Source organism: Erithacus rubecula (assembly GCF_903797595.1).
Source record: "Erithacus rubecula genome assembly, chromosome: 3".
Classification (NCBI taxonomy): domain Eukaryota; kingdom Metazoa; phylum Chordata; class Aves; order Passeriformes; family Muscicapidae; genus Erithacus; species Erithacus rubecula.
In genome coordinates, this window is record NC_136689.1 from 34,787,655 (window position 1) to 34,814,270 (window position 26,616).

Below are 26,616 nucleotides of genomic sequence, written 5' to 3' on the forward strand. Positions count from 1 at the left end.
CATTTCTATCTTACAGATTGTTGCAATCATTCTGTTTGGGATAATAAATCGTATGGATGTATAGTCTAATTTTCATATTCAAAAGCAGTAATGCATATTCCATTGAGCTTAGGGAAAAAAAACAAACCAAAAAAGATTGATCAGGAGTTTTCTAGCATTCTGTTGTTTTTCCAAGATTAAATGATAGTAAAAGACAAACAAGAAAGGATTAAGTGCTCTTTTATTGAAATAGAACTGCCCTTTCAACAAGGAGCTAGCTGATTTTCAACTGAAAATAACAGGTTTATCTGGAGAAAAGCCAGCCTGGCCAGGGAGCCATGTGACTGTGATACACAGCCTCACCTCCTAAAGTTGGGGAGATGGCCTCATGATAACCAGGACCAGGAGTTAAAAAGAGCTTTGCTTCTTTGTTGTTTCTTATCAAAGGATGCTACTTCAGCAGGCTGATGACTTTCAGCATTGCTGATGGATGTTAAAGGCTCCTGGAAGCAAAATGTGCTCTCCTGGAACTTCTTTCTGGAGTGCAAACGTGTTTAGGAGCACTGTGAAAATCATACCACTTTCCTTCACCCAGCACATGCATGCAAAGAGAGACAGCCTGAAATCAGAGCACTCATGTGGCTGCTGTGGTGACGTGTGTGTAATCAGCTGGGAAAACAGGCAGCATTTATGGCTAGGAGACAACCAGAAAGAATGAAAAGAATTTTGAAATAATAAGTGAATAGAAGAATAAATGGAGACACAGAAATTCAGGGACATGGGAAACTAAAGGGCAGAGGAGGTGCTTGGCATCCAGTGGAAGAGCTGGCACCAGCCCTGAGAGGCAGCAGCAGAACCACAGGGTTTGGCTCCGAGCAGGAGGAACAAACAAGAAGCTTCAAGTAAGGAAGCTGTCACTGAGATGCAACACTGGGCAATGCCTGGGCTTCCCTTAAATTCTACAGTTTTAACAGCACACAGTAAGAGGTGAAGAAAGTCCCCTGTGAAGGAATGTGGGAAGCTGCCAGTCCCTAAAATGTCCAGGGCCAGGGAGAGGCTCTTGGGCTCCCACAGCATCTCCATCACCCAGCTGAGCTCTGCCAACTCCTTCCAGCTGCAGCCTCCTCCTTCCCTATCACAACTCCTCTTAGCACTCCTGGAAGCAGCCAGATCTGTAGGTCCAAAAGGCTACTTTGGGTTTATATTAACATAAATTTCAGATAATAGATTACATTAGTTAGAAATAGGATCCTGCTCACATCTATTTAGTAAACATGCTTTAAATAGTGTAACTAAGTAATACTTAAAACTAAGTTACCTGGATAACTTAAAGTTATCCAGGTAAAACTTAAGACCTGCTCCAATAGCAGCAGTCTAGAGGTAGCACAATTCAGAAACATATGGTTAAAAAAAAAAAAATTTAAAAATCACGTTACCTTCACCTTATGGCAGTACTAGTACCTGACAACCTGGCAAGGCATCTGAGAAACAAAACCAAAACCTGAAGACAATCAACACTGTCACAAGGACTCAAATACTCCACCCTTGAATGGTGTTACTGATGCTGGTGGAACAGCCCTTATCCTAATCAAATTAACTATACAGGAGTAACATGCATCAGGAAGGGACAACTGAGCTTACAGCTGCCTATCTTGGTTTTACAAGATGAGGCCAGAAAGCCCTGGACTACCATTGAGGCTGTCTAATTAAGGCTGTTAATTCTTGGAATACATTGTGCATCCAGAGGACCCATAACTGAGAGAACCTGAAATGCAGCAGTACCCTACATTTTCTATAAATTTCTCCAAAGAAAAAACATGTCACCAAACAGCATAAAAGAAGTACTGAGACAGAGCTTTTAAGCTGCCAAATTGAAATATGCCAAAGCATAATGAAAACACTAGATTTTAATCAAAATTCTTGTAAATCAACCTTTAGGCAATTTGGAGAGTACCAACTGTGCACTTTGCTGGTGCAAAAGCAGATGCATGTTTGAATGACATATCTAGAAAAATTTGAAGAGCAAAGGTATATATGCACTAGCAGTAAACTCTAGATGTCTAAGAGATGAAAGTCCGCAGCTACATCAGAATATAAAAATATATCAAATTGACAGCAAGAATGACAAAACACTTCTATTTACTACAGTGCAAGTTGCTTTGTCAAACAACTACCACTTTGTTGTAGATATTGAGGACAAGAAAACAACTCCCCACAAAACATTTTTGCCAAAAAAGTATGTAATCCATCACAGGACAGATTTCTGTTCTCTACCCTTGCCCTCCTGTGTGGAGGATGAGTAGTGTCAATCCCTAGTGGCACTTCAGAATGGAACTAAGGATGCAAGTACAAAGCACTTGAAGGTCTAAGAAATATGAGACTTCTAAAATGCAAATGAGACAAGTATGACTAGATCTTTCTTGTGCCTAATGATTATTGTGAAGTTTCTGAAAAGTTTGATGATTTAATTTACACAATAAGAAAAATTGTTTAGTAGTAGTCAATTCTTCCCAACAGTTACCACAGCTTTCAAAGACAAAAAATATCCAGTATCTTTAAGCCAAAAAGAAAAGTCTGCGTGCAAGACAAAAATTACACCTAGCATTGGAGAGATTCAGTTTTTTGCTTTCGTCTTTTTTTGACCAAATACCACCTCAGGAAAATATAAGAAAGCATTTCACACATGTAATTAATATTAAAACTCAAAAATAACCATCTGGAGACCAACAGAACAGTCCCGAGGGTCTACAAATTCTAAAATATTGTCCCTTTTCCTCCAGTTTAACCTCAATTTAGGACATGGCCGTGATTTGCTTTATGAAAAGCATGGTACCTCTCTGTCAAGATGGAGAGGAGAAAAAGTTTTGAACCAGAGACTTTGGCTCATCCATACCAGAGCTCTGCATTGTCAGCAGGCTTCACACTGCTCCCCCAACACTGCATTCAGACAACACAGAGCTCAAGTGATGTGAAAGGAACAGGTCTGCACCAGGTCATTCAGCACATCCATGGCGTGGTGTTGAGACCCTGGAGGAGGAGCTGAATTTTCATGCATACTGTGGGAGTGAAATTCCACATCATAGCTGTCTTACTCAAGTACAGGCATTATTTGAAAAAGCACTCTATGCTGTGACTGCAGGTTGTAAGACAGAGCAAGAAAGAATATCTATGTCTGAACAAGGCTTCCATTTCCTGCCATTGGAATGACAGTGAATAAAGATGACGAAAATTACAGCATGTGAATACTGGTGTAATTACCAAATGGTTCCCCACATAATTATGCAAAACAAATCTATCCATAAAAGAATGTAGCCATTTTCTTTTTGAAACAGAATTTTCATGCCATCCATCAGTCACCCAAAAACACAAACCTTAGAAGACTTATGTACACAGAATTTACTCATTTGGTCTGTAATATAAGCAATGCATGTGAGTAGAAATAAAGGTTTAATGAAACAAAATAACATACTCCACTAGGGAAAACATATTTTGCCCAAAGAGAAAACTAATGTAAATAAGTGGAGGCTTGACTATGTGATAAATATAGCCCCAAAGGTTATATGTTTACTGAAAAAATATAAATATTGTAGGTGATGTAAATTTTTTTTTATTTGACTAGAAACATTAATCGCTTTCTAAATACAATAATATTGTTTCAAACTGTGGAGGTCTCATTTCTTTTACTGCAACAAGTAACCAATTACCTAACAAAAATGTTTATATTAATCACAATCACTCTATATGTTAGTTTTTATACCACTGATTTTATTTTTGCTTGGAACTGAACTCCCTCAGGCATTCTTTTGTGCCAACTGTTAATTTCTATCAGCGATAAAGTTCCCTTAAGCTTGTTTTAACATCTACTGGACATGACCTCATAAAATTTAATGCCACTCATTAACCCTAAGCACTTAACTTTACACAGTAATGTCAGGCATCTGACTTTTCAGTGCATGAGAAATCCAAGTGGGAACTGTTTGAGAGATACAAATTACAAATCACTTGAGTAGTACAAAGAGCTGCAGTGAACAATATTAAAGGGTAAATCAAGACTTGAGCAAAAGTAGGGTTCTTGTGATGCCTTCTATCTGAAATTATAAAACATTTATACAAACAGGGGGGAGGCTGCAACGTGATTGTTTTGGCTTGTGAGGATACTGAAATTCAGAGCTGAGGCTGAATGCCAGGTTTTTAACACTGGCTGAAGCAAATATGATGTGCAGTCATGTTTCCTTGGCTATCCAGGAGCCTTCAGACCTTTTGGAAGAGCACAGGTTTTTTGGGATCACCTTACATTCTGCAAAGGCCATGCACTAGCGAGACTGGGGTAAGCCAGAAGAAGCAGTTCCTTCAAAGTGCTCATCCTTTTTTTCCTGCTACAGCCCTGCCTAGGTTTAGCTTTACAGTGTGGTTGTTCTTCTGATTTTGGTTATGTACCAAGAAAGCTCTCGGAGGGACAGCACTGTTTTTATTTTCCCCGAGATGCACAGATGGGTGATGTCTGCTTAACTCATTTAACCATATTTCCCAGTGGCTTCACACATGTTGGAGAAAATGTGGAAAATTCTAGAGGTGAATGAAAAAAAAAATACTTAACAACAATTTTCTGGCTTCTCTTGAACCATTCAAGGACATTTCTTGTGGGGAGTTGAAACTGAGTGACAGCCTGTCATGCCCCTGAGTGTAAAAAAAAAAGGCACATTGTTAGGAGAAAAAAAAAAAGTGGCTTATTTTCTATTTCTGTTGGCTAAAGAGATATCTGGGCATCCTCTGTGCAAAAGGACAGTGCTATGCAGCTAGAAACATGGCCCCTCGGAGTTCCTGATAGCAATCTGCTTATTCAGCTCTGTTATGAAAAATCCCCTCCCCCAGACTGTACACAGGGTTTGCTTTTTTGTGGTGTCACAGGCTGTTACATACTGGGTTAAGCAGTTGATGCTGTTGGAACAGGGATCAACTTAACATTTCTATACAAATTATACAAGGTAGCTATAAATTGCTTCATGAGAAGCCACGTGAGATTTGATGTGATGTCTCTAAGTGCTACAAGTTTATTTATTTTTCAGCAGCAAGAAGAGCCAGCTCTCAGAACTAAGCTGTAGCTCCTGAATTTACTGATCTTAACTGGGAAATATATTCTCTGCTACCCCATAAATCCAAATAGAAGGAAGTCATTTTGCTGAAGATTTATCTCCACAGAAAGGTATCTCTAAGTGAAGGGTAGGTATGACAGAATTGAGGTTTTCTATGTGAACAACTGTGATCTCTGATATGAGCCCCATCTCCAATCTCTCTGAATGACTGTTTTAGCTATAAACCGCCCAGAACCAAAATCTACAGTCAATACACACGCCACACTATTGAAAACAGTTTTGCATCTTGCCTGCCACTGGTCTAAGATCACTTTAGCATAACTACAGCTTGATGCAACATCAGTAAGTGTGCATCAGTTGGAAAAGTTTTTATTGCCTAAGAGCAGGGAATGGTAATAAAGCAGATGTACACCAGGCCACATGACAATGGCAACCAATTGGTCTGTATTTGGCAAAGCAAAGTATTAATGTTTTATAAACACAATGTATGTTATACTTTTCTAACAATAGGGATGTAAATCTCTGCACAGCATAAGCACTTGTACTGATCAACACAGAGATACTGCTGTGATAGGTACTTTGAAGTTGTAGATAAGAGCTCAAGCTGTAAGATGCCAAAAAATTGGAAGTTTATAAAGAATCACTGCCAGACTCTTAAATGTAGTAGCACTTGTGGGACTTTCTGTAATATAAATAGTAATTACCTTCAATGCAGAATGTATTTGCAAAAATAAAAATACTGGTGCACATACCAAAACTCACAACTCACTTTTCTGTTTGAGAACCAGACTTTAAAATCTGCAAACTGTGAGGAAAACAACCCCCAAAACAATCTTTTGTGAGTGAAAGGGCCCCCCCACCATGCAGTGCCCAGACCCACGTACACATGTGCACGCACATACAGAACTGCTCCAATATCCAAACATGACAGTGTGAGGGCATCTACCCTGTAGACAATTCAATCAATCTCTCAAGTGACACTCACACGTGCCTGCACACACAAAAGCAGATGTGGCATTAAGATTTACAAAGTTATTGAAACTTTTAACAAGTAAAACGCATCTTTACTTAGCTACACCAGAATGAGGAATAAAGGGGTTTACATATGTTCCAATTCTAAACCTATCAATCAAACCCATGTTATTCCTTTGGGAGCTTATTTACATGCATATTTATCAGCCTCACATGCTAATTCCCTGCTGTTTTATGCCTGCGAGGCATGTTTATGAGTCATAATTGTTGATCTCATTTGATGTATTTCACTGAAGTAAGACATTATTCAGTTATGTGGCCTAATGTCAATGAATTACGATGACCTGATCTTCGAAATGCAACTTGCTCTTTAATTTTTATTAGAGCATTACTTATTCAGAAGAAGAAATACAGTAAAATGGAAGATCACATGTTTTTATAGCCATTTTACTTTAACATCTGATTTTTGAAACACTCCTCCCTACCTCTAGGCAAAGTTTTAAAAGTGTAATTCATAAACACCAAATGAAAAGAATTTTCGCCTGAAATTAGTACACATTTCTCAGAGTGGGACCTTTTATAGATGTTCTTATTTTGTTTTAACCAGCCACAAGACAGCCTTTGGAGCACTGGCATATGGTTTGCAAAAGAAAAACAACCAGGCTCAATTCAAAGCCCTCAAATTGTTCTTTGCCTTAACTTCATCAAAACTGAAACCAGACAGACTTCAGAGCAATTGAGAAATGACTACTAAAGTCAGTTAAAAGTCCCCAAACTGACTCATCATCTTTAATACTAAGTGGTGTCAATTTATAAACAGAAAATCACTTGATGGTCAAAGTAAAGACCTAAACAAGGAATAACTGTGATGTGTACAAACTTCATTGCAGTAGCCTGTGTTGTGGCATTAATGGCTAATTCTAGGTGGCAAGCCAGAACAGGTGATAGTAAGGATCTACTCTGTAGAATCCAGTGTATGTTGCTCCTTATACTAGGATAATAGAAAATTATCACTGTACACATAATTTACTACAGGATTTTCAGATATCCCCAATTCTTATCTTAATATTCAGCATTGTTTTAATGCAGTTATTATAAATTAAATATGTTCAAAAGATTCCAAGACGCTGCTTTGAGCTACAGCTTTAGCAAGGAACAGAGTAATATCCAGGAAAATAAAACTATCTTTAGCTAAGTGATGCAAATTCGAAATGCAGGCTCATTTTTCCATAAGAATCTCAAACTGAATATGACAGATATGAGTAAGTGTCTTTGAAATCACAGAAAACCTGCAAGTATCTTTCTAAATTTATAATATCAAGACGACTGGAAGTATCATATAAATATAACATTAATTCCAAGACAAAAAATCCTCAGGGTATTTTTCATGTCCAGAATTAAATTAGGCTTTTATGCTCTTTTTTAAAAGTGAAAAAAAGCATTTATTCCCATGTTTACATGGGATTTTTCCAAATCTGAAGTTTGCTTCTGACAGGCACACATTACAAACCAGTTTCTCTGAAAAACCTAAAAATCTTCACTTGAACAAGTAGTTATTCTAATGGAACACTTGCAAGGGTATAACTTTAGTTCATCCAAATGCCACAACCAAAACTGTTATATGTTCGTCATAAATACAAATTTATAAAATACATTAAATTTAATTCTGCAGAAAAATGGCAATTCCATAACTTTTCAAACAGAATTTTTCACTTCTTATTCACTATGTTATTGTCACAAGAACCCCAAAACAGAGCTAGACTTCTCCACAGTGTAAACTCTAATTTACAGCCTTCTTTCTTTAAAATTCAAACAAGCAAAAGACACAAGCTCATCTGCCTGGGGTACTTTTATTTTAATTTTCTTTTTCTTTCTTTTTAGAATAGCAACAATTGATGCTATAATTTTTCCAGCTATAAAATCTTAATCTCAGTAAGGCAATAATGTTGTGGTGACCTAGCTGTAATAATTCAGAGTGCAGCTTTGTAGACTTTTGCAAAGAAGTGTTTTCTTTCATACTTCAATAAACAGTGAAACAATATTGGGTCACAGAAGTTTTGAGGTGGCCCTGTGGCTCCATATGCTTCTCTCCTCTATTAAGGTAACATCTGTTCTGGCCACCAGTCAGCAAATCAAATTTGATGAAAATTCATCTGTGTGCAAAGCAGAAATGCCCAATAATGGACAGATTTATGTTTGATTGCTCCACCCCTTAAATATTTCAAACTGTAAGAAACAAAACCAACAATGGCACCAAAATTACAACTAACATATAAAAATGTACCCCTTTAAAATAAAACTCAAAACATTATCAGATCTTTGCAAATATATTTTCACATGTATTACATGATTTATCCTTTCAATTGCACTTAGTACTGAAACACTATACAGTTCATTTTTCCTAAGGTCAAATCATTGATTCCATTACAAATCCAATTTCTCAGAAGAAAAGAATTATCACCACCATAAAAGCTTTGTCTGGATGAAGTTTGTGCCTTTTAACTTTTAGGAAGATCAAGAATAATAATTTGTAATGGGATATCAAAATTTTAGTGGAGAAATTTATCATACAGGCCATTTGCTAATATATTGGTTATATGGCGGCCCCAGTTGCACTAAACTGGGTGGGATTTGTTCAAAAATTTGAGCATAGTCTTCCTATCCCAGAGTTCATGTATTACTTTTTATCAACATGTTGATTGTTTTATTTGCTTTAGGACCCAAGCAAAAGTTTTAACTGTTTGTACAGAAATAAGGTATTTAGAATTTATCACTGAAGGTGTAATCATCTCCAAGATCATCGAGCCCAAACTTTGACTGAACACCACCACATCAAGTAAACCATAGCACAGTCAGGTTTATTTTGAAAAACTCTTGTGAGAAGTATTTTCCCTCTTCTTAAGACAGGACTACCTGGCAATGCTAAGATGATAAACTATAAAATAAATAAGCATAAATAAATAAACTTTGACCATCGGTTCATTAAGGTAAAGTAGTATTTCTTAGATTTGTAGCCAAATCATGTTTTAATAGTGATACCCATATATATCTGTACTGAGACATCTTTTATCAAAGTTTCAGGAATAGTTTAACATATTCACAACATTTTAATTTTACTTAATTATTCAGAATACCAAAAAGGTAACAATGATCTATGTCTTCTGAAATGCTTTTCACTTCCATTACCAAAAATACTTTTAGCTGAAATTTCTAAGATGATATATGCTTATTTAAGTTTGTATATAAAACATGAAAAAGTTGTGTGTGTATGTTCTGTACCAAAGTTATGATTTTTTAGTTAATTTGCTACCTGCCTCACAAAAACTGCCTGAAAGAAAGAAAGAAAGAAAGAAAGAAAGAAAGAAAGAAAGAGCTGAAGGATAGCATCGTCATCAGTGCAGTGTCCTGCACCTTGAATGATGTGGGTCAAGTTCCTGGCCCTGCTGCACACCTCTTGTATGAATGATCTGTATCAATTCATCAGCTTCAAATTTCTTGTTCATGAGAACATATAATCTGGCTGTTCTTCCTATGGTAGTTACAAGAATTAATTTCATTGCTTCTTTTGTATATGATACCTTCTAAAAGGATGAGATAAGCACACAGATGGAAAACAAACATCCAAAGTCCCACTTCCCTTTTCAAGCAGATCAAGCCTAGGAGCACAAATGTCATCACAAGCCTGGTGGTTGCCACAAATGGTAAAAGTAAGTCTCATTTGCTGTATCCTTTTGTGTCATTTGTGCTGTGGCTGAAATGTTATAGTCACATGATCACTGATGTAACAAACTAAATGTGTAACACGATGAAGAAACCGAACAAAGATAATTTTGAGTACTTAAAGATATTCTAGATCTGACAGAAGTGTTCAGTCTTGTCACATAGTGTGTCTGTGTACATCCATATAAATCTGAAGCTTAAAATAGTGAGAAACAAAACCCACTGATAGTTCACTTAAACAAAATAAGATTTAAACACAAGCTGGCACACATGCCTGTGAAACGTGATGGTCCTTATTGAGTATAGCTTAGATTTGAGCTAGCTGGCTATTTTGTTGACTGTGAAGAAAGTTAGACAAAAACAGGCTATCCACATTCCTCTCTCTCCCCCCATTTTAGCATTCTTGTTTAGAGAGAAAGGTGTTCTCTTAGTTTCCTGTATATTAACCCTTTTTAAAATTATTGCGTCTCTCAGGAGGAAAATGAAGATTAGGACTAGCTTTAAGAGTCAGTTATATGCATTCTGCATTTGCATGGCCAAATCTTGACACTAAATGCTTAAAATCTGAACACTCCCAAAACAGGAACCCCAACTAACCACAAGCCAGTACCCTGGCCTAATGACTGCTTCCCTTAAAGGGTACTCAGGCTTGTTAACTTTGCAGTCAATTGGAACCTAGCCATTAATTTTAATAGGGTCAGGATCAGGCCCCTGACTTTTTTGACATCAAAGAAACATCTTTCACAGTAATTTTGTAATAAATAATTAAAGCTGATTAGTAATAATAAGGTACCTTAACAAAAAAGGTAAACAGTGGAGACATTTATTATCAAAGTAAGAAAAGAAAATTAAAATAACCTCCAACACTTTTGTATGTGCAATTCATCAGGAAACATTGTAAAAGAACAAAAACAAATGTTGGCTCACTCCAGAGGTTCTTTGTCATCATTAATGTATTCAGGTTTTCACAGCTGAATTGCTGTACTTTGAAAAGATTTTCATGAAAGGAAACTCAAATTCAACGTTTAAACAAAGCTGTCAGGTTACCAAGATTCGTACTTGCTTGTATGTCCAGAAAATGTTTTATCCTTTTTAAAAACCCGTTAGGTTAGAAGTATTATTATTCCTTTGCTCTCAATTTGTAAACAACAGAAAATAAGCTTTTGTTAAGCAGCACATATTTATTTATTTATTTGCTATTGCAAAGCTGAAACCAGCAGTTAGAAATATCCATTCCAAAGCGGAGGTGAAACTACCTGGTACGGATATTTTACTTCATTACTAGTTCTGTTCCTCAAATTGATACAAATGGCCTCCTTCTGTTTCTGTCTGTCTGCTTGCCTGATCAGCGGAGCTAATTGTCAGAGCTGGGGAGATCTCCTATACCTAAACAGAAGATATGCAGTTTGTAACCTGCTTAATTTGCCTTATGTCCTGGATGGCCCTCAGTATGTTGTTCATTAAAGTATCAGCTGTTTCGGCTGTTGCAGTGGCAACCTAAGCATAGGCCTATTTTTCTTTGTTAAAAGGCCAGATTGTCAATAAATAATACACATCTTACCAGATAATTTCTTACCACTTAAATATGACAGTACTGTATTTCTCTCCCCTTTCATGTGTCTTAGTTTTGTATGTCCAAAGAGGATGAGGACAGGGAATACCCTGGTACCACGGAGGCTAAAGAATAAGGCTTCATTAGTCAATTGAAGGGCTAAAACTAAAGCAGTGTCACTTCAGTGAAAGCAGGCTGAAACCTTCTCTTTTTAAAATAAGGAATTCCAGGTCTTTAAAAATGTCCACATATAAGAAAGACAGGAAACATCCCATCTGCAGTGACATATTTCTGTTATATAGAACAATCAATTTCTAATTCAATCAAATTTCTGACAGTTAAGCTCTTTAAAAATGTTTTAACATACATTTAATCTCAGACACAGAGGTCTGTAACATCAGATAGCTGCTCACAATTCATACACTGCTTTGTAAATTACAATCTTCGGTATGTCAGGACAGAAGTGAACCCAGACATTTAATTATTATTCTGTACCAATCATGCTGGCCTCAGCTAGAATTCTGATTTACTAGTCTTTTTTTATACATACACAAGTACAATCAAACGTGCACAGTTCTATTTTTTTAAATTAAGAGAATCTGACTTTTCCATATGTAGGAGATATAGCCATTTAACATAATTTGATCATTGCCTGGAAACACTTAATACTGTGAGGTGTTTATGGCTAGTAACCTTCATATTACATTTCTGTGTAAAGTCTGAGTAAAATGTTCAAAAGAATGATTGGATTCTCATTGTTAGCTTATGTATAACTTTTTTTTTATAATGAACTAGTTTTAAACCACTTTTAATTACATTTACAAAGGTTGTATTAAAAAAGATTATTCTGTTTTATTTTGCTGTTCAGTAGGTTACTATATTTTAAATGGAAATTTCTTCTTGGTATTTTTAGGTCCTCTAAGCATGTAATATTTATTAAAAAAATTTAAATTTCTTTTTCATTTAACTTGCATTCTTTCCTTTTATGCTACAAGTATTATTATGCTACATGTATACTACAAAGTGAGATAAGAGCCAACGAGTTGATCTTTAACTTGGATTTGGGAAAAGCTAGGAAAAGAAAAATAAATGCTCAGATCAGTCTCTCCAAAAATAGGGTCACAAGGAATATTGGAAGAATGACATGAGGCACACAAGTGATTTATGCCAGTATTCAGGCAGAATTGTGTCTGGAAAGACCTGGAAACTCCCAGCTTAGATGACTGAACTGATGGAGCGTGACAGTGTTGTTAGTGAGAATGGTCTTGTTTTCATATGATGACTTAGAGTGAAACTTCCAAAACAATCCAAAATTTCCAAAATTTCACTTAGAACAAGAGAATTCATGGGTGCCCAGAGAAGCTGTGGATGTGCCATTCCTGGAAAGTGCTCAAGGTCAGGCTAGAGGGGGCCCTGAGCAACCTGATTTAGTGGAAGATTTCCTGTCCCCACAGTGGGGAGTTTGGAACTGGATGGTCTTTAATTTCTCTTCCAACCCAAACCATTCCATGAGCAGACATCACTGTCCAGAAGGTCATCCCTAGTATCTGCCATATCAACCACGGAAGACCATTTCCCTACACGATGTTTGTGCCCATTACCCATGTCAAACAATAACCTCCATGCAGAGGTTAATAACCAGAATGCAATGTGCAACTCACATGAAGCCACCAAAAATCCCTGTACCTCCCAGTTCTAGAGAGGAGAATCCATCTCTTGAATCTGGTATTTCACAAGCCCATGGCAGCTACTCACATTTGCCCCCACAGCTGAAGTAATTAAAAATACTCCTGCAATTCCTAAATACAAATTTGCAACCAAAGGGCCCACAAGAAGCAAATTTCTAAGAGCATGTCAAGACCTGTACAAAGTCTTTCAAGTAAAAATTGTACTGTGTGATAGCTAAGATAGCTGGATTTTCAGCTAACTATATTAAATATATGCATTTTTGAACACGCATAGCTTTTCTGTTAACTGATCTTTTAATAAAAATGTCTAATACAGAAGAGAGGAGAATGAAGAGTTATAGGGAAGCAGCTAGTGACAGCCTGAGTTAGCTCAAGATATACTGTGTTGCTCCAATAGCCTTTGTCACTACAATCCTGTTGCAGCTCAATTAAAAGCAAGCTAAACAGCGGTTATTATTAATAAATGAATATTAAAATGCTTGTTATGTTAGCATATGGCGTTTGAAGATGTAAAAACCATTCTTGCTTTTATTCATGCAATATGAAGTGAAACAGACTGAGGACAGCCCCTTCTCCTCCATCATACCTGTGCCTTTAATGAGGAAGCCAAGCCCTGCAGGAGAAGCACAAAGGTTTTGAATACAACTCTTTTGAAGCACAAAGGACCACTAGCAAGAACTACACTGGTGGAGCACACTGAAGATTTCTGGCTGAAGGGTAAAACTCGCCAATGAAGAACACAGGGCTTTTTCAGGGCCTGGTGTAAAACACAGCATGGAACTGGGAAGACATTAACCCTCAGCTCTTCTGCTTCAGTATAATGCAAAGAGGTTCTCTGTTCCAATCTTGTCTTTTTAATGGAAACACACAGTAGTATGCATATTTAAAAGGACTCTTAAAAACACAGTGCTATACTTCATGTCACTCCCTGGAGAGAAGATGAAATAACACACATTTTATGACACACATGACGTCATAAAATATGCTACCAAAAATATTTGATAAGAAAATAGTAAGTCTTCCACAACTCACTGTATTTGCATTCTCAGTTGCTTTTACCTAGGAAAGTACTTCTCATACAGACAGGCGTAGACCTCTGTTGTTTTTTTTTCCTTTAAATGCAATGAGCTCTAAAAATGGAGGTAAACAAACACTGTACAAGGCAATCCACATTAGCACTGTACACCTGAGTAAGGGGAAACAAAACCCAACTTATAACACTGAGTAGCTCAGGATCAACTAGAAAATAATGCAATTTTCTGACAGCAAAATTTCACTTAACCCTGTAAGGAATGTCAAGGGCCAAAACAGTCCATGTGAATTATACTTGAGATTTAGGGAAATTATTTCATAAGACAAGGGTCCTGCTTTGTCCAGAAAAGATGGCATTTACTTCATTACTTAATTCCCCTCTGTTTTCTACTTGTTTACTGTATGACACTAGTATTAACCAGGGATCTCAAATTTCATACCTCTCCATGGAAATACTTTCTAGTGATCAGGGCTGTGAGATTAACCAGAATAGCATAACACTCGAACGACAAGCAATGGAAACACACACACAGTATACGGTCAAAATGGAAATATGAATGCTCTCTTACCATCTCTCATATTTTTTCATGGCAGGCTTGAGAATCAGGAGGCATGCAATAGTAAGTATGAGGTAGGGAACTTATCTGTCTCAACTGGATTAATTTCAGTCACACACTCTAGTAGTTATCTTTGTCCTTCCAGCAACATCAGCCTTCTCTGTCCTCACTACCAACTACAGCCTTTACAAATGAAATATGTCCTGCCAAACTCCAAATCCAAAACACTCCAACCCATTAAAGGTTCCCCTTTTCTTCTATTGAGAACAAAGAACACATTACATTTTTCTATGTGAAGTATGCTATTAAATAATAGCTTGTACACTAATTAAAGCAAATGTAATTGTGAGAACACACTGACATTGTTAAAGTAAATTACCCAATTTGTTAATACTTTCATTTCAAGTGACCTTAATTGTATTAATTGTGATATTGAGCAAATTAAATTGAAGAGTATTAAATGCATTGTTCCAGTCTGTCCTTAGAGGATCAACTTTCTCATTATATCAATGAAATGGGAATACTACCTACTATGCTTTTCAAAACTTGCACTGGAATGTGGTGGACGCTGTAACTTGGAGTGAAAATTTGCAGCAGAAAGTTAACCTGGTTATCCCATTTCAATGGAACAGAAACCTCGAGCATTTGGAAGTCAGAAAAACACTTTGTCAGATGCAATACGCAGGGAGAAGGTACAAAAGTAATGTTTCTGAATTTTCATTCAGATCTCACAAAGTCTGTGGTGGAGACAGAGCTAAGATTCACCCATTTCTCTTTGAAAGTTTCCTGTTTCAGGGGGGATCACTCAAAACACTGCTAGAATAAAGTGAATAATAGCATGATGATTCTTAGAAGAGAGAATGTCATCAACCTACCATAGTTAAAACAACACACTGTACACATACCTATACATGTAAATTAAAATACAACCAGATGCACAAGAAACAATCAAAATTTAAAATTTCTTAAAAGAATTAAAGTCATCCATTTGAAGTATTAGATTGCAAAAGTGAAAATCTTTGCCATAAATTTCTTATCAACTGTTTAAAAATGCTATTTTAAAAAGCATATATGAGTGCATATACAGCATGTACATTTTTTGTATCATGAAAGAAGAAACAGACATAAGTAAAATAACATAGGCCAAATTAATCAACTGAAAAGGACAAAAGCACTATCTCACTGGATTTTTTGAAATGTTTTAAAGGGATAGAAAAAAAGATCTTTACAGTTAAAGGCTTATTCTAAATTTTTTGAACTTGCAAACAAGCACATTCTCATGGCTCATCATAACTCAAAATTCAAAGTTTATTAGTTGCATAAAATCTGGAGAGCTACCAACACCCAGACCTTTCTTCAAATGACACTTACCTCATCTGTAATGATCTACTTTCATTTGTTCAGCTAGGTAACTGTCTCATGCCTAGCATCTGCAACATTAATCCTTGCAGCTGTTCCTAGCGAACCATGTCTTATTCTTCTCAAGCCACTTCCCCAAAATCTCAAGAATACTTTGAATTCTACGTCTACTCTCCGTTGTGTCAAGAGTCCTGTCCAAAATAAACCATGTTTTCTCTCTATTCCTTCACTGAAATTTTAATAAAAGCACTGAGTACTACTAGACTCAACATATTTCTGGAATCCTATCCAATATACCCTTTCAAGCTGACAGCAAATGAACAAAAAGTAGTTGATGTATGCAGTTTTCCAAACAGCTATACTTAAGAGCAATCCGTGTATTTTTGAGATTTCTTTAATTTTATGAAAACTGTGAGAGAATTTTGTAACTCCAGCTGGACATGACATCTTCTGATTCTCCATCAAGTTTTGGTATCAACTGCACATGCTAAAAATACAATACTTCATGTAGACTAACAAATCTTACTAGATCAGTGACTAAATATTTTTCAGCACCCTTATCAGTGCTGTGTTTTTTTTCCAATCACCTCATCTCAGTGAAGGCTTTTATCACTTTGCCTGCAGGGTAAGCATTCTTCAAAAACACAATTCAGATGCTCTGAAATTCTACAATATTGCACAGAACATCTCCAATGACCACCACTCCACCATATTTCTGATTCATGATAGGAGAAAATTAAGATACAGTTTTTCACCAGGTTCATTCTGTATCACCCCTAAAACTTGAGGCTGCATTGAAAAACTCTGTACTTTTATGAAGATAATTATGGACAGACTGCATGGACAGAAAGGACTGCATACTTTGATGCTTAAAGAGCTAACACCAACCAAACACAGGCTTTATTTAAAATGAAACATTAAAACTTCTAAGACCTATTCTGGAAATATAAAGTTTCAAATTAAAATGCACTATGTGTTTCACAGCAAAAAATGCTATGAAGATGAAATAGATGCTTTATATAAAATATTTACATAGATAGAACATAAAAAATGTACCATAGTTGGTAACCTTTATGACTTGGGGAACCATGTATTTACATATCTTTATCCTTGCATGTGCGTATGTGTGTGTTGTGTATATATTTTTAACAGTTGACAGCTGTTTTAGAGCATACAGAGATGCCAGGCTGAATGAGGGTCTTGATTACTTCAAGATTAGCTATCTAAAGTTTCTATTCATTTTAAGTGTTGTTAGTGCGAAGAGTCATTAGTCACTTCCTTGTCTCATAGAACATCAGCATACATTTACATTGTTAATGAACATTTGGGGTAAATGAATTAATGGCACTTTTAAACATCAATTCAATCCTAATAACTTTGTATGTCATAGAAATGTTAAGGTTGGGATAAAAATGAGAAACCTTTTCAGTCAAGGTAACTAGTCGCTTCTGGGCACAATAAAGGGTAAAATTAACTTACAGTGTTTTTTTTACAGGGTGAAAATTTTGTTTTTTCTTGAAACAGAGATGAAAGAATTACTAATTTAAAAAAAAGAAAATAAAAATCAGAAGAAAATGTTTATCTTTTTCTTGACTGTGGTAGACCGAAGGAAGCAAGCTGTTTTTCCTCTTGAAAATGGTTATTATTCTAGGTTTTTGAAGAAAAATATTGTTTTCAAGTTTCTAAAAATACGTACAAAAAATGCATTTGGTTTATCTGGCTAAAATGGCTTCATATTGTTAAGATGTCAAATACAACAGAAAAGAAACACTGACCTAGAAAAGCGATTCCATTTAATTGTCAGGTTTTAAAATACTTTCCCCATGACGTACATTGTCATTTTGAAACATTAAAGAAGCTTTATAAACCAATGAAGAAACAGTGAAAAAATTAACTCAAAGGGGCAATGAAGTTTTACCAATGTATTTTGAAGCAAAACATCAGCTTCTTCTAAACTGAAGTAATAAACCTGACTGAGCAAAACTTGACATAGCTTTTTAATAAAGTAAACTAGTAAAGAGAGGATTTATAAACAGATACACTCAAAGACTAGTTGATCTGGGTGAGGGACTTAGAAAATGTGACAAAGTTGTTTCAACTCTGTAATTTAAAATAAATTTTTTATTTTGCCCTCCTGGTATATGTGTTCAATGACTGGAAAATTACAGGTAGTTAAGGTGCCACTGTGTATAACTGAGTACTTGAGGAATGTTTTCATGACAAGGACGAGCTTTCTCATTAAGCTTATCACTTTCTTCGAACCAACTACACTGTCACTACTAGCAAATCAGTAGAAAAGATGAGCAAAACAGACAGGCATTGCATTACCCAAGCAGTTTGTTCTCATTGTTCATTAGGGTCTTCCAAATACTGCATTTAACTAATTTGCTTCAGGTTGTGTAGTAATTTCTATCTTTAGAGCCTATTCATTCTATCTCAACTTCAAGATGTTTTTTCAAATAAGAACACAGGGGCTGAGTCAAACAAAAATCAGACTTTTTATTTGCATAATTTCATCCAAATAGCATACTGAACTTTTCTGCAGAATAAAAAATAAAAAAAGGAAAAAAAAAAGAAAAAACCAACCAAACAAGATCCCTAAACCCAAAGCAGTGTGAGAGTCAATGCTTGAAAAAGTAACAAAGTCATGCTCCATTTCAATATTCTTATGCTGAAGTCAGTGTTTAGTTTATGATTAAAAAAGGGATGACAGCGCATTAAACATTTGGCTAATGCCTCTGTCTGTAATTGAAAGTTGACTTTTTGTGGTATTCATTAGTGTCAGAGTGTTCCTCACATGCTCTGTGAAATGTTCTTTAAGTTGCCCTGTTCCACTTCATTGAGTGAATTAAACAAATTATGACAGGTACAGTTATCTTGATACACTTATATAAGGTATAAACTCCAAAAAAAGTACAGAAATACAAACTTACCTTCCCCTGGCTTGTTCAAAAAACTCTGCAAGGGATCAATGCCTATCTCTTGTTCCTCTGTTTGCAAAGGGTGACTGGTTTCAGACACAGAATGATACATACTGGCAGTAGTAGATTCAAACTGATGAGTATTTCTCTGGAGGAAAAAAAACAGAGAAACAAACACTTCAGTATTCCTTTAGCTATTTTTCAGTCACACAAGTCAAGAACAAAAGTACTTAAAACCTCCTCTTATTTTCCAGGCATATCATCACCATTAGTAGTCTAATTAGCAGAACAATAGTGTTTCCACTTGAACATCGTAAATGTTGTGTTATTTGGACTTCAAAAGAATTGTTATAGTTCCTGCAAATATTACACTGCAAGTAAATGTCCAAGCATGGTTTTGACAGACGGTAAAGCAGAGCAACAGCCGCTTTCCTTCCTTTTTCTAGTTTTCCCTACTCATCTTTTAGTCTGATTCCAAGGAAAACTGATGCTACTTCTTGGGCATGATGAAGATTATAGAGCAAAACTGAGGAAAGACCATCACTTTTCTGGACCCAAGACCTCTTATCTAAGAAAATCTTACTTTTAACCACTTCCTTTTCAGAAATCATAGGTCAAGTATAACATAACAGCAACAGACACTCAAAAAGAGAATGGATTAAAACTAACTGGCATGATAGATGAATTTGTTTTATCAAGATTTGTATTAACTTTTGTCTTGGTTCTGGATAGGACAGGCTTTTGCAGTAGCCAGGAGCTGGCATGGCCAGGGCCCAGAGGTTATTCTATACCATGTCTGCCACTACCAGGGCAAGGAGAAGAGAATCTCTTCTGGGAAGATGAGTTTTTTTCTGGTCAAGTAAGTGTGCAGAGGATGTGGTTGGGTAATGCTGGCTCTGAGTTGGAGGGAGTGGCTGGTTATCATCTGTTGTTGCAGTTTCTGCAATGAGCAAGAATGTTTCTTTTCTCCTTGCCATTACTTTCTTTCTTTTCTTGTTATTTGTATCATTGCTGTTACTGTTCATTTTTCTTATCTCATTGCTGTTTCCAGTAAATTGTTCTTATCTCAACCTGTGATCTTTATCTTTTGTGCCTCCAGTTCTCCTCTCCATCCTGCTGGAGGGAAGATGGAAGGAAGGGGAGAATCAGCAAGCTGTGTGTGGTATGCAATGGTTCCAGTGGGAAAACTTAACTGGAGAATAATACCATTCCTAAACAATAACAGCTTTCTAGAAAGATGATGTTAAGGAAGCATTTTAAGAAACATAATCAAATAGATGGTGAACATTTTAAAAGACATCTTCCAAAAACAAAGGCCAAAAGGGAAACAATGGCATAACTGAAACCTTAGGAAGTGGGTGATGTGGATTCATCATCACAGGCTCCTGAATGACACTCACATTACTATCAAGCAACTGAACAAGAACTATGTTAGAAGTTCATCTGAGTTCATGGCAGCTAATACTGGCAGCAGCAAATAAGACGATGCCAATAAAAGGGTGAAAAGCAGACAATGTTATGAACAGCATGTAAGAAAGAGAAATGACCTTTCCTGCATTAACAGTGCAAGAGTACATTTGTCAAGACTGCATTTTAGTCACTGTATAGCAATTTATTAACTTGTAACACAAAAAAGCCTAAGCCAGCTAAATAGGTCTGATTTGCCCGAAAACACTAAGCAGCTACCTACAGCTGCCAGATGAGTTTTAAATATCACTTACTTTAACTGCTTTGTTTACAAGTATCATAACTTTCTAACAGCAATAAAATTATATTTAGAAATAAATATAAAAAAAAGATACAGGAAGAAGTATGCATCTACACTCTGAGGACTGGCATATTAAAAAATTTGAAATCACTTCAATTATGTTTTTCCTTTGGTTCCTAGAAGGTATGGCATTGACCACATAGGCTTTATACCTTCAGTTTACTGTCAATAAATGAAGGGAAACTGAGATTCTTAAGATCTTTTTATAGTCTATACCTTCTTAATTTTCCCAATAAATTATGAGGAAAAAAACCTCCTAAATAATAAACAAACCTAGCTGGGCCACTGTTAGGCAATTCCTTGAAACCAGTGCACCAAAAGGATCCTCTCAGCTGTATTCCCTGAGGGTTTTATTTTACCCTTTATTTGCCCTGCCACCTGTGTTACTGTGGTGATGAAAGGATCACACCATCTCTCACTCCCGTTTAGCTGTTTAGAAGAGAAATCTGAAGGTCTGGGGAACAAGGAGCTGGTAACTGAGGGAAGGTAGGACTTACTACTTCAGCAGTGGTACACCTTTATGTCAAATAATTACAAACAAACTCATATGACAAAACACACCACTAAAACACAGAATTGTCTTGATCAACTCTATACTAGGCTCAACAAAATGTGCTATGAATGTATGCACAACTCATGTGTTTCCTATGTAACTTTAAAACTATAGCAATGAAAACCACATAAATGGTATCTATAATGTATTCAAAGAAAGAAAACAAAACCCCCACCAACTCTGCAGAAGTAATTTTCTCCTGCTGGAATTTTGGTTGCTGTTCTTGTTCCTTTTGCTATATACTTTAAAATATCTTTCTATTGATCCATTGATTTTGTCTTCACTAAAATTACTAAAATAAACTTATTTCAAACTGTGCTGCTTAAGTTTAGCTTTTTATTTTTATGGTCCTTTGGAGATACTACACAATCTGGCCAAAGCAGAACCCCGAGTGTCCTTCAAACTGAGAACCAGGCACCAAATGACAATACCAGCCATTGTAGTTTTAGCAGCCACCACTTAATTAAGACACAGTATGTTTCAGACTTACACTGTCTTACATCCATAACATGGCATCAAATTAGCCCTAGTAAGTTTCCTCTTCTACGTCCTTCTCTTCTGTATCTGCCTTCTTTTTTTTTTTAAATACTCCCCAAATGCCATACCTTTACAATCTGTATGAACCATAATTTACTTTACAGACTGTTAGAGCAGTTTTAAACAGCTGAATAGATTTACTTTTGATATCTGCACAGTGATTTAATCAGTTACTTGTGTTTGTTTATGGATACATATGGTTACAGTTTAAAAAGTATCACTACCTATTAGTCTTTACTCCTTAGTCCAAGCAATTTTCTTTACAGTTTTATACTTAAGTTCTTTTCTGCTCTTCTAACAAAGAGGAAAGGGAACTATTAAACAATTACGATTACACTTGGGATCTTACTCTGAGACAGATTAATTTTTCACAGGTTTGTGGTTGATTTGTAATGGCCTATAACATATTGTTCATATTAAATAAGATGCAACTTAAAACCATTCTCAATGTGAAACAATAAAAACGTTATAAAATCCTGAAATTCAATTACTGGATTACAAGACTTGATACTGGCTAACCCTAACATCTCAGTGAAAGCTCAGAGTGGCACTTGCACTTATTTGTACTTTTTTTTTAAACCTCCACAGTTGAAGGGCTAAGGAACTCAAACACCAGGCATGCTTCCTCCAACTGGGAGTTCAACCATTCTGTAATATACATGAGAAAATAATTAAGGCTATGTATGAAACATTTATCTAGTCAAGGAAATTAGCAGAAACATGAATGTACTCATGAGCCCAAGGAAAAGGCAGGCAAAGAGACTCTTTGGCTACTGGCCTTAATTAAGGGGGGGAAGAGCCCTCATGTGCCCCCAAGGACAGTGCCACAGGTTGGCTGCTCACTGACCAACACATGTGGGGTGAATCCAGTCTGCCTTTCAGGGAAGGCAGCTTGTCAGCACATCTGTTCTCCATGGAGACCAAAAATCCCTGGAGAGACATGCTTACAGACTCCAACACAGAACTCCTCCAGGTATTTAAAGGGTTCTGTGGAAGTACCTGCTTAGAGAACATCATCTCCTCTCCCATGACCTCCTCTGTGTTCTATAGGTGATAGAACACCAACTTGTTTTCATTAGGAAAAACTTAACTGGTGTTTACTCACATCCACCTAACTAACAACCTCTTTCTACACAGCAGAGATAAACTACCTGCTGCATCAGATAGTCTGATTTAACACCCAATCTAACTCAGACAATTTTCCTTTTTCTCACTGGGTATTTAGTGAGTAGTTAGTACATACTTGGAAGTTGCCTGCTTCTTTTTTAGACACAAGAAGGTTTATTCACCCAAGAGTTTACATATATTTTGCCTTCTCTATTAGCTATTCTAACACATTATGTGATTTCTACCCCCTTTAGCCATAAAGTGTTCTTATATAATCATGCCTTCATTAGCATTGCCATTTTTTCCTGTACACAAACCTGTGAGTTTGGAATGCTTAAACAAAATTACATTTAAAACATACAAAAACAAAACCTACTTCTTCTCCAGACTGTCAGGGGCAAGAGCCTCGATTCAGCCACACTTTATCTTCCATTAATATGTATAAGTCATATCTAGCTAGATAGAAATACAAGACAAAGATAAAAGTCTAACTGAGATATGTTTCTGTCATTAATTGTACTGCCAGTGAAGTACTGTCACTTTTGGACCAGAGCTGGGTGAAACATTGCAAAAACATGTACACAGACTGTACAAGAAGCAGAAGACTCATCTGTAAGAAGATTATAGTAAATGTTCATATAATAAATTGATTATAATTTATGTACATTAAGAAGATGGCAAGTTCAAAATAAAAACAAAATTTATTGCATTCTTTTAGCAGTGAGACCATTCACTACTATGAGCACAAGAGATAAAATAACCCTAATCTCAAGAATGTTGATAAATCGGCATTTCATAAACAAAACATAGGAACATAGCAGAGTTGAACATAAATACTGTACCTCATTTCATGTCATAAGACAGTCACTAACATCTTCACTTGCCACAGACACTGAATAAAAATATTCAGTATCCAAATAAGCAGTTTATGGATGAAAAGCATTGTTTCAGAAATAGTAACCAAGTTACTTCAATTTAAAAAACCACAACTCACCTAAAATGTTTCCCTTAATCATCACTGTTTATATCGACCTTAAAAAATTATTTACTCAAAGCACAAAATATGTCAAAATTAATGTTTAAGAAGTAAAAAGTACTCATATTGTTTGGGCAAAATTAGAAAATATAATGAGTTCCAGCAAGAATATTTTGAAGGTGTAACTGAGTAGGTGAAACAGAATTAGGCAAAGCTTTTACAACACCCATTTTCCCTCTCTTCCCTTCCCCCCATGGTAAAATGTACGGGGAGGAACTGCAGGCTTGGGAGGTACTCAGGATGAGGGCTGAAGAACTGCCCAAGTTGCAGCACTTGCTCCACTCTTGCACTCTGACATCCTCTTACTTCTAAACAATCAAGCAACAGACCAAAACATTTTATGCTTGAAAAAGGGAAAATGAGAACCCACTAACTCAGAGGATGAAGCTGAACAGCACTGCTGAATCTTGGATATGCTAAAAATAAAAATCAGTTTCCATCAGTACCAGCAAAGCTATCTGAACATGACATTTCTGAAAACTACTGAAGCATACCAAAGTATTCAAAATAATACTTTGCATTCATTCTATTAGACTGTATCAACCACCTTCTCCAAATTATCTCTGGGCCTTTATATCATGCCATATCCAAAATTTACCATTTTAATTACTTAAATTGATGACAAGTTGAGGAAATACTTGTTTAGCTAAGTGATAAATTAGCTGCCCTGTGAAGTCAAATTGATTAAAATGACCTGACTATAAGCAAGTGTCTGATGTGGTAATGGTCTTATGCATGTTTTGTTAAGTTTGACAGCATCATGTTATGAGGGTTCACAACTCTGCCCCTCATTTGTGGCTTATGAAGTAATCAAGCATGTTAGAACACTGCAGTGAGGATTTTCCAGAATGTGAAAACACTTTCAAGTAGATAAGAAATTATATATTAGGAGAATAAACATGCATTGTGTTTACTTAAAGCAATAAAGCACAGATGTCTTCCAAAGAATCTACAAGGAGATCATGGGTTTTCTTACACTGGCCAAATTAAATTATTTGTTCTGAACCAGGAATCAATAAAAAGAAAAAGCATGCTAATGAGAGGGCTGAGTAGAAGACAATCATGAATAAGAATTTTGGCAAAGGAGGAAGTGAGGACCATTTGATCTGTTTCAAGCAGGATATTTTGCCAGGTCACTCATTAACAGGCATTTTTGAAAAATCTGTTACTACCTGTAATATTCCCTGCTTTCTTCTTTGCTCTGGGAGTGATTTTTATTTAGGTCACAGAGACCACCTGTTTCACAGCACTGTGATCATCTGCTCTCCATCATCTGAGCTCCTTACTACCATCTCTATTTAAATACAGAAGACACTAGTCCCAGTGCCTCCAAGAGAAAAACCGCCAAAAACTCCACCAACCCAAACATCCCTCCTACACACAGAGCAGCTCAAACCCGGCTGAGATTCCTACTCAGCCACTTCCACAGGTTGCCACCACCCACTGAAAAAACATGCCTAGGGAAGAACACTTACCAAGTCAGAAGAAAAGTGCACAATTTGACAAACTTTGGATAGCATAAAGCAAGCATGTTTTCTTTTATAAAATGTATCAGATTATGTATCATTAAAATAGAATGATACAAACATAAAAAATGGTCTGACATGGTGGAGCAGATTAACATTAACATCAGCTGGAATCCAGAACCAAACAAACAAGATCATGCCACTGATGGACAGGTTAACAGCCAGGGAGTCTGATGGTCATGAAATGCAATTAATTTTGTCCCATTTAATAACATTTCTCGCATTTTAACTTCTGCCTGTCTGATCTCTAATACAAAAACAGAGTTACATTGGACTTTAAATAAGTTAATTAAGTATTAAAATCAATCATGTGAAAGTCTTAATATTTAATATTGTTAGATTGTATATCAAAGTGGTTTTATTATTTATTTACTCCAAACCTTTCCAGAATACTTCATGTGGCAACAGGGAGTCTGTATCTCACAAGATAAATGCATTTACAATGCCAAATAAATTATATATAAAAGCATTTGTCTTAATACATGTCATTCAATATTAAATATCACCCATTGGTACCACCCTGAAACCCTAATCCATTTTTACCAACCGCACATTTGTATTATTCAAATGTTGTCTATTAAATAGTTGTCTCGAGAGCCACAGTAAAGGAATACATACCTAAGAACAATTATCATAGGAGCTTTAAAGCACTGTCTACAGTTTTAACCCTACAACTTTCATGTCTTACCAGTACTTAAACATGCAAAGTATAAATTCAGTAGTGAATTAAAATGTCAAGGAGAAGAAACAACACAAATCACCTGAGACCATGGCAATGTATTCTCTTGGTAATTCACATGATAGTTAAAAAAAAAAGACAAAAAACCTTTTCTTATATAAAAAACTTAAAATTCTATTAATTTCAAAGATAGATACACATTTTTTACATGCAGGGAACAAGTTCACATATTTTCTTGCTTTCAGTTTTCTTGAGGTTATGTGATTCTGCGAAAAATGCTAGTTTGACTAAAGAAGAAAAACTTGGATAATGCAGAGAGGATCAAAATCCTTATGTCATATTGGCCACTAAGTTTTATAGCCACAGCCCTCTCTCACCCAGGTCAACAATTTTTCTCAAGTTGTAATGCTCTGAACAGTGTAACCTGACATTTATGGCTGAACAAATTCTTCTGCACTGAAAATGGTGACAATGAAAGTAAAAAGGGCATTAACCATCTTACCTACCTGATACTACAGTTATGTGTTCAGTATGGTC

The 26,616-nt window shown here is 36.1% G+C and overlaps 1 protein-coding gene across 2 annotated transcripts in view; it reads right to left on the reverse strand.

The window, feature by feature from the left end:
* The window catches only part of TBC1D5 (TBC1 domain family member 5), a 309,248-nt gene that overhangs the window by 161,403 nt on the left and 121,229 nt on the right, over window positions 1–26,616 (reverse strand). For both annotated transcript variants that reach the window (XM_079299429.1, XM_079299430.1), the window contains exon 4: window positions 18,886–19,021. In XM_079299429.1, the coding sequence (XP_079155555.1) occupies window positions 18,886–18,985 (100 nt within the window). In that variant the 5' untranslated portion in view covers window positions 18,986–19,021. The remainder of the gene's footprint in view (window positions 1–18,885; window positions 19,022–26,616) is intronic.